Here is an 11170-nt window from a genome sequence, read left to right as displayed (position 1 = left end):
TGCCGCGTAAGGACGCGCGGCGCGAGCGTCGTGAAGCAGCGGGTGTTCGGGGTTGTCCGGTCTGATGCTCCCCTTTACGTAGCTGTATCGCCCTGTACATTCCACCAATAGTATCTCTGGGTTTGTGGATACAGCGTGATCGGGCATCTGGTCGCTCTGGGAGTATCCTTACTTCTGGGGAACATATCTTATTCTTACGTTCTGATGCACACAAAAATGACCATGGCTCTAGGCCCATGGTTCGGTTATTCACACAGACATACTCCGGCAAGCTCTGCAGGGCCCGCCTACATTTCTGCATGTTCTCACTTGGTCAGAAGTGGAAGGAGCAGGAAGACCAGAGTGTGCAGCAGGGCACTGCTCGCTCTCTTTTTCCTGACCCCTTACACTTCTGCATTTCATGTATCACAACATTATGGGGTTCTCATTATTCAAAGAGATGGTGTGACTCTGTAATTACATACACTAAGGCTCCCCATGCGACGGTTCGGGACACGGCCCTCAGATCTCAGATATGATTCCGATCTCGCGGGCGCTGCGTTCGCTTGACCCTGTAGTCGAGATTCGCGAAGACGTCACTCGTGGGCTTGCCGCGAGTCGGTACTGAACGCCGTGCGACCATGCTACAAATTCGTCGAGCAGGTCGCGGCCGCGGAGAAAGGCAAGACGGTGTGCAAGCACAGGGTCCGGGTGAGTGAGTGTGGCCACCTGCCTGCCTTTTTGGGTAAGAAGGAACAGAGCCGCCCAATATGCGCGTGGCCATCACTGCACTCTCTCGACGGTCTTGTTCGTCTTGTCTGTACGACTTCGTCTCTTTGCTTGTGGACTGCCGGAAGTACATTCTGTCCTTTAGAGACCCTTGCATGAGGCTGGCTCTGTACGCGAGCTCGAAGCACTATGCGCGCGCCCATTCTTGGATCGATCGTCCCGTCATCCGAGTCCAAGTATCCCGCGCGTGCAACCCGGCACTCGAACACGCCCTCTGGTGGCTTCGGCAGCAGGCTCAAAGCAAGGTGTTCTTGTATATTTGTGGTGTATCATATAACGAGCCTTCCAACGATGCTTCCTGGTCCACTGGAAGTGATTCCGGTATTCTACTCGTTTTCTGAGGTCTCCCGAAACTCGGCGGCTCGTACCAGCGATTCCTCGAGAGTCAGCAATCTGAACATGCCACAGATTCCACCATTTCGTGCATGGATCTAATTTGATTATATTTTCGGGATAAAGTCGCATCAAGCAGCCACGTAGGGCTTTGTAGTCGTGAAGGGAACAAGATCTGTGGGCGGCCGCTTCTCTATCCAACGCGACTGGTATGTGTTATGTCACTTTCTGTGAAAATGTCTGACTTTGATTCTTGTACGCTTTCAGGAACCCTGGCGCATGCGTATGCTAGCCCTGCGCACTGAGTACGTTGTGCTGATATGTCGCTGGCGCACAGATATGGTGCGAATACTGCTAGTCTTGTCTACCCTCCATAGAGCTGAGCTATGCAATCTTGACAGCAGATTATTATGATTTACACCTCTGGTGTCTCCATCTCGCAGGCGACATACCCACACTTTTTGGTGAGTGCTTTCCGAAGCTGCAGGGATCACATTGCGCATCTATCATCCTTACCAGACGTTTGGGCTGCCGAATATTCAGGGTCGAGTGGGTAGCCCGGCACCATGTTGGCGATAGCATGTACGTTCTTGCATCGCATCGCGGTTCTCGACCCACTGACGGTTCGTAGCCCGTTCTAGATTTGACTCCGTGTTCCGTGCACATAACGTATGCACAAATGTGTTACGTCCGTGAGCAGGCGAGCACAATCGCCCATACGGGCTTGCATTTGCGGCGCTGACCTGTATCTTCCAGACACATATATTGCTGCCAATACACGAGTGTCTACGAACGGTACAGGTGTATACCTGCAAGTTCGGGGTCGTACACTCGCCGTGGCTCCGACACTACTGGGCCTCCCAGCACCGCCGGTCCAGCCTTCTGTGATACAGAAATGGACACAATGGTGGATACATTCATCAAGTCCGCGGCCGCAGCGCCCGTATGCGCCTGAAACGAGGGCATTTGACATCTGCGTACCGAGCGCCCACTATACGAAGCGAGCGCCGCGGTCCCTCGAGACCAGCTCAGAAGCACACCGCGCCGCGTAGGTACGTTCACCCTCCCGCGACATGTCCGTGTGCATCCATCCCCGCTCACCCCGTTGCACTCGGCTCGTCATGTGGCTCGATGGTTGGCTCACCATGCAGTAGGCTCGGCGACGTCGTCCGGTCGTCTCGTAAGGCTGGTGTGCCGTGTTCGTAAGCATCCGTTTCCATAGGACGGAGGATCACTTGGCCTCGGTAGATGGTCGCCGCACGGACCATGGCACGGCAGTAGAGAGCAAGACGGCCCTAAACTACGATGGGATAAATACGGGTGTGTGCGCAACGCGGGCGTACTCACCTTTCTCCCTCTTCGTCCTCGCTTCCGAGTCGCCCTTGTCCTCGTACTCGCCGCCGCCCGCATCCCCGCCCCTCGCCGCCGCACTCCATTGGCCCTCCTCCTCGCACCATCATCCTCCCTTCTGAGTGCGATGTGTCCCGACCATGCCCGCAGGCTGCTTGGGCCACACACCGGAAGCTGATGCTTCCTGCAGAACCCGGTGAGTGCGGTATATCAGCACGCTCACTGATTGCCATCAACAGTGTGTCCCATCCAGCACGACGTATCCCGGGGCATGCGATGCACGCGCCGAAGACGATCATGAGCATGACCACCAGTGCATCGTTCGTGCCGCAAGACATCCCGAGTGAGTCGAAATAGCGAGTCAGTTACTTGCATTCCGAATACTCACTTCTTCCACCACCAGGTCCTCCCCGTCGAGACTACCACGTTGCATCTGCCATACGCCGTGCGTACCGCGCCGTCGTCACATTCTCCGGCATTCGCGGGACCTACGACAGCCTACGACGCACAGCTGTGAGTACAGCACCGGAGTAGACCACAGCTCGTAAGATCACGCTGACCTTGTTGTTTCTAGAGCGACATCGCAACGGCAACGGCACCGAGGCATGACTCCCTCCACGAAGGAGGGAACACGGCGGGAGCGACTTGGACAGACGGGATGGGGCCGAGATAGTATTGCCATGCAGGTGTGTGCCACAGCGGATGAGTGCGGGACGATGAGATTGCGGCAGCGCGGTCGCGCGCAAATGCACGACAGCGGCTCCGAGTCGTACATCATGGTACGAATCCAATACGCCCCCGCACGCGCGGCGCCTGCGTGTGCTTCGTGCACGGCCTCTCGCGGGACGTAGACGCGCTCAGAGACTCGTTCCTCGCGAGACGCGCTCGTCCGAGAGCGTGCCAGGGTGTTTCAAGGCGGTATGTCCCGCGGGACTATGCTGCACACCGTGAGTCAGCTCGTCCTCTGCCCCCTCGCGGAAACTACCACTCACCTCTCCAGAATGTCCTCGCCGGGGCCGCTTACATCTCCCCGCAAGCAGGGCACTCGGCCGCTGAGTCCAGACTGCATTACTGGAAGGTAAGCAGCGTCCCGGAGCTCGCGTGAAGGCGCAGAGGACTGACCTTGGATACGGCAGGCGCGTGCAGTGACCCGTCGGTACGCGCTCCCGCTACGGACGACCGGCGTGACATCTCGACGAAGACGACGGCGGGCGCGCGAGCTGGAGACGGCGCGGCGGGACGTCGAATGGCGGGCAGGGTGGCGGGAAAGGGGTATATTGAGACGCTATGTAACTATGTACATGGCTAGAACCGGGGGAGGCTGTCTCGCGCGGCGGGACGAGGCCGGCGACGTGTAGCGGCAGGCGTCGCCCCGTCAACGTCAACCGGGTGCTGTCGCCCTGTTCGTACGCCCGCCCGTGGGGCCGCGATGCCTGTGCGCCGCCCGAGGGTAGGTCAGCGGCACACGGTGGACACCGGGCGCGCACGAGACAGGGCGACTACGGGGCGACTGTGCACCTCTCGCGCTCTCTACGTCCTCTCCGTGCCCGCGGACGACAGCTGCGCGGCGCGCATACACGCTCTGTGGTACGTGCGCACAGCCCTTCGCGTGCGGGGCTCGGTGGACCGCGCCGGAGCCGTCTCGCCGTGTTCGATGACGCGGTCCCCCGCACCTCGCCGCGAGACCCCGACGCCCAAACCCGCCCTACGCGCTTGATTGCAGCGGGAGAGTGCGCGGGAGGTGCACAGCAGGGCGTGTGCCAGATGACGCCGCGGGAGGAGGCGTGGGCGTGCGGGGACGCGCGTTTTTGTCGATTTCACCGTGAGATCGTCCATGAAATCGTCATCATGGGACGATTTTTGACCTCCTCGTATCGCTTCGAGACTTGTTCCCGGAGTGCGTCTGGGTCCATGGCAGCGCGCCGTCTTCTTCTTGTGCGTCCCGGTTGCGATGCCGGCGCGCGAGTGCGCCAACAGGGGCCGGGTACAAGGTGACGGCGTACTTCGCGAAGGCTGTTCTGCGCACGGTGGTGTCCTCGCCACAGCGCGGATGTCGTGTCCGTGCTTCCCAAGTAGTCGGCGTCGAAAGCGGGGCTCGCCAGCACGAGGGGGCGATGTCGAGAGGTGCTCGCCGACGCGATGTCGATCGGGACGCCGCGGAGAGTTCGAGTGGCGATCTTGTCGTACGTGTTCGCACGCGGCGGGAGACAATGCGAGATGTATGCCGTCACGTATCTGCGAATTTTAGTAGCCAACGGACGGGAGGGGCGACCGAGAGGCGGAAATTTGTGATGTCGTTGCTGATGGCGCCAATGAAATCACCGAACATGAACCATTTTTGACCTCTTCGGATCGCCGCGAAACGTCGTGGGTGTATGCGTCCTGGTGCGTGGGAGTGCTACGTCATGTCGAAAAGCGTTGCGGGCGCGATGGCGGAGCGCGAGAAGGTCGGGAAGGGGACGGCGGGCCTGCAGTGTCGGCGGCGCGGGACACGCCAAACGTGCGCTACGGAGGTGTACGCGCAGGGATTGTGTCTTGTGTGTTTCCGTACGTATCTGATGTGTGTAGGAAGCGTGGACCGGCCTGCGAGGTGATGTGCGCGGACCTGGCGGTGGATGTCACTGTCAGCGCCACAGTGTGCACAGGCCTGATGCCGTGGTGGGCACTCGACGGTGTCGGAAATGGCGTAGAGATGCCACATGGTAGCGTCGAGGGTGCTTGTAGGCTTCTGCAGAGGTTTCTGAGTCGATTATGCGAATGTTTGTCCGCGGGCGCTCTGAAAAAACGACTTCGTTAGCGCAGTTCACGGCAGAGAGAGCTGAAACGACACTGTATACGAGATCAATATCACCTCTGCCGTTCAGCATACAGTCGCGACGTGCCCGCGAAGCGCTGCGATGGCGGGAGGGGCAGACGACTCGCTGGGTAGCAGTGCGAGTCGGACAGCACTCCGCGCGTAGAATGTCCGCGGCAGCTCCGCGCATGCGCGTACACGCTCTTCAAGGTGTGATAAGCATGTACCTCGCGTATAAGCGTTGCGGGGCGTGGCCGTTGAAGGTCGGTCTTGCGGGCGAGCGCATGGGCGGGCACGGAGTGTCGACGACGTCACGGGCGTAGTTCTGCGAGTCGTGGTGAACGACTTTGCGGGCACGTCAAGACGGTCTATGCGCACATATTTCACGACGCACCCAGCGTGTACTGCGCGATGGGGAGCAGGTGTTTCGATTTTGTAGCGCGGACGGCCTATAAATTGAACTTTGTCAGCTCAGTTTGCGTCTGGCGAGCCTGTGAACTTACCAGATGGATCGATATGACGGTCTTTGCGACGGCATGCGTGACGCACACGCGTCGGTGCAGCCTAGGGGGCGGCGTGGACGATGGGCAAGTATGGAATAATGCAGCCGTCTACAGACCGCTTCTCCTCCGCACGCCGAATGAAGTCGTAGGCAGGTCGGGGCCATACTCATGCACGACCGGGACATCAATGGGAAGCTGTCGCATGCGATTGGACCGGGCATGTGAGTTTAAGGGTGCAGACGAGCTGTGTATCGGACACTGTGAGCACAGATGTTGACGGGCGAGGGCGGGAACGCACATGACATGAGCGCACAGTCGCATGCATCACGCTGTGCAGAGATCGCGAGGGACGGCGAGCGCAGGACGGTGCAGGAGGTCGTGGAGGGGGAGGGAGGAGGCCGGCAGAGTGCCTGGGGCGAGAACAGCAGGATGGCACGTTTCGCAGAGCCGTGCGGTCGTGTGTAGAAGGCGCGCTTTCGCCTGTGGCCGATTGCGGGAGGCGACGCGAGAGAGAGCGCACGTGAGAGACAGCAAGCACTGAGCACGACCCAGTCAGTGGACGGACTCATGAGAGCAGTCAGAGCAGAGAGGCGACGCGAGAGAAACGACGTCATAGGGGGCGGGCGCTTGATGTGTGGCGGAGAGCCTTTCCAGTGCCGTCGCTCTCTCACTCTCCCGCTCACCGACAGGCTTGGGATCGCCTGCTGAAGACAGCCTTTGGGAGTGCCGTACAGAACGACCGAGTGAGGGCTTATCTCCTTATCTCCCCAGCCTCGCTCGTCGACAACGAGGCTACTCACCTTCTCTCTTCTCTCCCACCACCTTCCCCCTTCCTCGTGCGGGCCAGCTCTTCACCGACGACACGTCCTCCCCCGCGAGCGTCGACTCCTCGTCCTTTGTCGATTCCTCGCCCGTCGACAGGATCCTCTGGATCTTAGCGCCTAGCGCGCCTTTCCACGACGGTCGCCTACTTGGCGAAACCGCCGTATCCTGACTGTCCATCCTCTTCAGTTTCGTGAGCAGCTTGGGCAGGTCGTAATGCTCGCTCTCCGTGCGCGGGACGGCCAGCGGGCGGGTCGGGGGCGGGGGCGTGCGTGGCAGGACGTGTGTTGTGGGTGAGTACCGTCCCCGTCTGCCCGGAACTACTAGTACCCTCGCCTGCTGGGGTCGTGCCGCGCCCCGGCTCTTGCGCTCGATTGCGACGTGCCTGCGTCATGGGACGTGTCTCCCAGCCTGCGCGCGCGCCCCCGCAAGCCTCCTTTAACCTTTCTCCGCTCTCTTGGCTTCCCTTCATCATTCTCGTGCCCTGCGCATGGCCTTCCAAACACCTCCAGAACACACGTGAAGCACCCGCCCACCGCCACTGCGGTCTCTTGTCTAATTGTGAGTGGGCACGTTGGCCTGTTCTCGCACGACACACCATCGTGCGTGATCGCTCGCCTTCAAACGTTCGCCTTCTGCTCTTCTCCGGACACGTATATATAACGCGTCCATCTTTTCGACACCCCGCATGCCTCTCCGGGATACTCGGATACCACAGTGCGGTGTCTGATCGCATTGCGCCATCCATGTAGCCCCGGTTTTACCCCCAGCACGCAATATATGTTCCTGGCGCTCCCAATATTGGCCCAGCTCATGTCCGGCTACGCTTCTTTTCAAAATCGGCGTAGAAGAGAAGTTCGACGAGCTCCGCTACGCCGCGATTGGCCAGATCCACTCTACTTGCGTGCCACAATGCCTCGGGTCTATTTCATGTCTCGGACTCCCGGAATAGGCTCGCAGGTAAATAGCTGGCTCTCGAGCCAGATCGTATTATTGGTCACCGAGAGTACGCTCCGTTCGCGACCTGCGAGAGCAGCTGCTGAGCTCCAGGTGCACATCACCGCTTTACCACACTTACCTTCGCACGCAGTAACCATATACACGGCATGGGCGGGCGGTCAGCTGCACCTCCATGTCAAAATCCCTCGGAGCTTGGTGGACAGCCATCCCCACATCAGCAATGTGGCGCACCACGCGCGTGGGTATACGTCGTAGAAGACGACATGTCGAGCGGTATGTCGTCACCCACCCTCCAAAGATGTCTACTTAAGCTCAAATGCTGGCTTGTATAGCTTGGGTATGAAGCTTGCACCCCATGCGACCCCCATTCATTGCTTTGGGGTCTCGCTGCCGCTTCATTTTCTGCTAGTGTACCCGGCGAGGTCTACTCTGATCCTGCAGCGCAGGATGATATTCATACAGGCAACTTCAGCTAGATCTTAAGCTTCGGCGGCCGCGGCAATCTATGGTGCGTCGTTCTTCGTATGTCAAATCGCTCACCTACCGCCCACTCCAGAAGGCGAACACGTTGCCGACCAAACACAGGACCACTTTCTAGCGATTGTTAACAGTCATTCAGCTCGCTACACCTTCCACGCCGTGGTCCGGTAAAATAGGATGTCGTTTGCGCTCCTAGACTGTCAGCACTCTGAGCATCTGGATCTTGCTCCCCGTCCATCGTCCGACTTTGAGCATCATTAGTGCACGGTACATATCAAGACATGCTGGGCTTGCTCGACTTCTTACCTCGGTCCTCCCGGTGACCAATGACTAGTAATATTGGGCGCACCGCTCGCATCGGCCCGGGACGCGTTAGTGAAGTCATCCGATCTCATGGCACGCACTACGCCAGAGGGCGCCGTGCGCACTTGTGCTCTAAAGCGGGACGGTGCATGAACACATGATCTGCTTCCCCAACTCTACCGGCTCCCCGCATACGGCGGTACCGTGAGATGGCGAGCTACACCTCACGATAGTAAGGGAGCCAGTTCGACCGCCACTCGTGCTTTCGCTTCACACTCTCACTGCGACAGTCGAGCGTGCGCGACAAACACATTGCAATCTCAGACTCTGTCAGCCAGTAAGTAGTAGTCCAGATACACTAGATACACCATGCACTAATGTCAATCTTAGGTAGGCATAAGCCGCTCCCCTATCAGTAGTTTACCATCCCCTAGCACAACTCACCACGAATCCCCCCATGGCGAGCCTCACGCACCCCCTGCTCACCGCATTCCGCGCGTCCAAGCCCGCATTCGGCGCCTGGATCACGCTCCCGGGCGTGCTCTCCGCGCGCACCGCGGCCGCGTCCTCCCCCCACCTCTCTTGGGTGGTCCTCGACTGCGAGCACGGCGCGATCTCCATCCAGCCCGGTGCGGCGGAGAGCGCGCACGCGATCGCGGGACTCGGGGCGGCCGCCCCGACGACGATTGTGCGCATCCCCGCGACGGGCGCGTGCGCGGACGGCAGCGCGGGCTGGCAGATCAAGTATGTCCTCGACGCGGGTGCGCGGGGCATAATCGTCCCCATGGTGCGTTAATCTGGTACTTTCTTAGTCTATGGGTGATACAATTACTGACCAGTGACCTGCTAATAGGTGTCGACGCGTGCGCAGGCAGAGTCTGTCATCGCAGCGTCGCGGTTCCCGCCGCGGGGCGTGCGCGGGTTCGGGAGCCCGTTCACGCACCTCGCGTGGGGCACCAGCGCGAGCGAGTATCTCGCGCAGGCGAACGACGCGATTATTGTCCTCGTGCAGATCGAGACCGCCGCGGGCGTCAAGAATCTCGACGACATCCTCTCCGTTGACGGACTCGGTGGGTGTCTACTCCCTGACCCTTCATGATACATAGCTGACGGCGCTGACTGGACCGTGTGGCGGCCGCAGACGGAGTGTTCATCGGCCCGTACGACCTATCCCTCTCGCTCGGCTTCCCCGCGCCCTCGCCCGACCCGCACCCCGAGGTCGAGAAGGTGATCCAGAGCATCCTCGCGTCTGCGCACGCAAAGGGTAAAAAATGGTCGGTCTTCCCTCCACCCCATTCTTATGTTCTAGAATGCTGACTCCCAACAGCGCGATGTTCTGCACGTCTGGCTCGCAGGCCGCACAGCGCGCCAAGGAGGGCTTCGACATGGTGCGCATGACGGCGTACGCGCGATCCCTTCAGCTGACGCTGACCCGCGGTCGTATAGATAAACGTCGGTACCGACAGCACCGCGATGGCGGAGAGTCTCGCACGGAACCTCGCGATCGCGGCGGGGACGGGAGAGGGCCAACAGGGCTTCGGCTACTAAGGGAAGGGCTTTCAAAGATCCTGGTTCATCAGTTCTGTGTACAATGTCAATATAGGATGACGCTGGTCTACCGGTGTTACTCCCACATCCAACCACCTAGAGGAAACCCCTCATCTACACGAACCGTGAGCGCTGCGTGAAAGTCGGCGGGAAACACTGCAGGGCACCCACATATGAGCATCCTATCGAGGACCACGACCTCCAGCGTTACGCGCGCGAGAGCGGCGGCAGAAAACTGGGGCGCAACCTTCGCATGCCACTCCGGAGCGATATCTCTCCACATGCTCCAGTTGAGGACACGAATCTCGAGGCACCGAGGACATCGCGGTGACTCTTCTATGATGTCTGACAAGTCACCGATCTCCTGCAATACGCGCTGGGGGTCGGCGGGGCTGTGCGCGAGGTCCACCACGAACCGGTCCAGGCACCGCGCGGGCGGAAGGTTGACGAGCAGCTCAGAGACGAAGCGCATATGAAGGAAGGCGCTGAAGACGCTGCGGACTCTCGTCGCGGTGATGGTCTCGAGGGATGAACAGGCTGCTAGAAATCGCAGAAATGTCTCGTCTACAGTGAGGTTGCAGAGATCAGATCAGGCGGGCGTGGATGCAGAAGAGGAGCCTACAATCTGCCTCGACTCCCGCCTCCGACATACTGTAGTCGACCACGATGGATCGCAGCGCCTTGGGGTCGGCGGCACCAAATAGCACGCAGAGCCCTGGCAGCAGTTTCCAGCTTCCGACGATCTACACCGGAGCGCAGAAGTGAGTACTAGTACCTCGCACATTGTCGGCGGGCTTGTCGGCAATCGTACCGCAATGTGCCTAAGCTTCAGCCAGCCTCTCTTGACGAACGGAGAGTTGCAGGGCATCGTATGAGAGCAAGTAGTCGTACTGGGCTGTAAGTAGCACGGATAGACCCTCAGTACGGACGCTCGGGCAGAGAGCAAAGACTGTATTCTGTACCTGTAAGTAGCACGGATAGACTAAACAAGTACGGTGAGCTACAGTACGCGGGACAACGAGTGGACAGCAGACTTACCCCTCAGTACGGACGCTCGGGCAGAGAGCAAAGACTGAGGGGCGTCGTCCGCGAGAGGGCGGGTATATCTGAGGAACGAGCGAGTGGTAACGAACGAGGCGCGGGCGCCGCGCCTGGAGCGCGGCGCGGCTAAATAAACGCATAAACGAGGCAGTCACTAAATAGGAAACCATCGCAAGCTCGAGGCGGGCGGCAGTGTATCGTAATCAGAGAGGCACGGGCGTAAAGTAAAAAGCGAACGGGAAAACGGTCCGAGGTAGACGGACGACGC

The 11170-nt window shown here is 59.7% G+C and overlaps 3 protein-coding genes across 3 annotated transcripts in view; 2 read left to right on the top strand and 1 right to left on the bottom strand.

Annotated features, from left to right (window-relative positions):
• Window positions 1-2591: 2591 nt before the first annotated feature.
• On the top strand, window positions 2592-3060 carry TRAVEDRAFT_50354 (uncharacterized protein; the record flags this gene model as incomplete). The annotated part of the gene is made up of 4 exons (XM_008042940.1): window positions 2592-2647; window positions 2691-2794; window positions 2855-2968; window positions 3026-3060. 4 exons carry the CDS (start codon window positions 2592-2594, stop codon window positions 3058-3060), a joined length of 309 nt encoding a protein of 102 aa, XP_008041131.1.
• A 248-nt stretch (window positions 3061-3308) lies between these two features.
• TRAVEDRAFT_50353 (uncharacterized protein) lies at window positions 3309-3642 on the bottom strand (the record flags this gene model as incomplete). The annotated part of the gene is made up of 3 exons (XM_008042939.1): window positions 3309-3384; window positions 3444-3514; window positions 3574-3642. 3 exons carry the CDS (start codon window positions 3640-3642, stop codon window positions 3309-3311), a joined length of 216 nt encoding a protein of 71 aa, XP_008041130.1.
• A 5128-nt stretch (window positions 3643-8770) lies between these two features.
• Window positions 8771-11170, top strand: part of TRAVEDRAFT_171787 (Phosphoenolpyruvate/pyruvate domain-containing protein) — a gene marked incomplete at its 5' end in the record, with an annotated part of 7835 nt that continues 5435 nt past the window's right edge. The window contains 8 exons of the mRNA XM_008043292.1: window positions 8771-9100; window positions 9167-9383; window positions 9455-9584; window positions 9640-9701; window positions 9760-9975; window positions 10033-10425; window positions 10484-10604; window positions 10673-11155. Of these exons, the coding sequence (XP_008041483.1) occupies window positions 8771-9100; window positions 9167-9383; window positions 9455-9584; window positions 9640-9701; window positions 9760-9975; window positions 10033-10337 (1260 nt within the window). The 3' untranslated portion in view covers window positions 10338-10425; window positions 10484-10604; window positions 10673-11155. The remainder of the gene's footprint in view (window positions 9101-9166; window positions 9384-9454; window positions 9585-9639; window positions 9702-9759; window positions 9976-10032; window positions 10426-10483; window positions 10605-10672; window positions 11156-11170) is intronic.

Source organism: Trametes versicolor (assembly GCF_000271585.1).
Source record: "Trametes versicolor FP-101664 SS1 unplaced genomic scaffold TRAVEscaffold_9, whole genome shotgun sequence".
In the NCBI taxonomy this organism is placed as follows: Eukaryota; Fungi; Basidiomycota; class Agaricomycetes; order Polyporales; family Polyporaceae; genus Trametes; species Trametes versicolor.
Note: the sequence above shows the minus strand (reverse complement) of the source record. Positions and strands in the feature narration are given on the sequence as shown.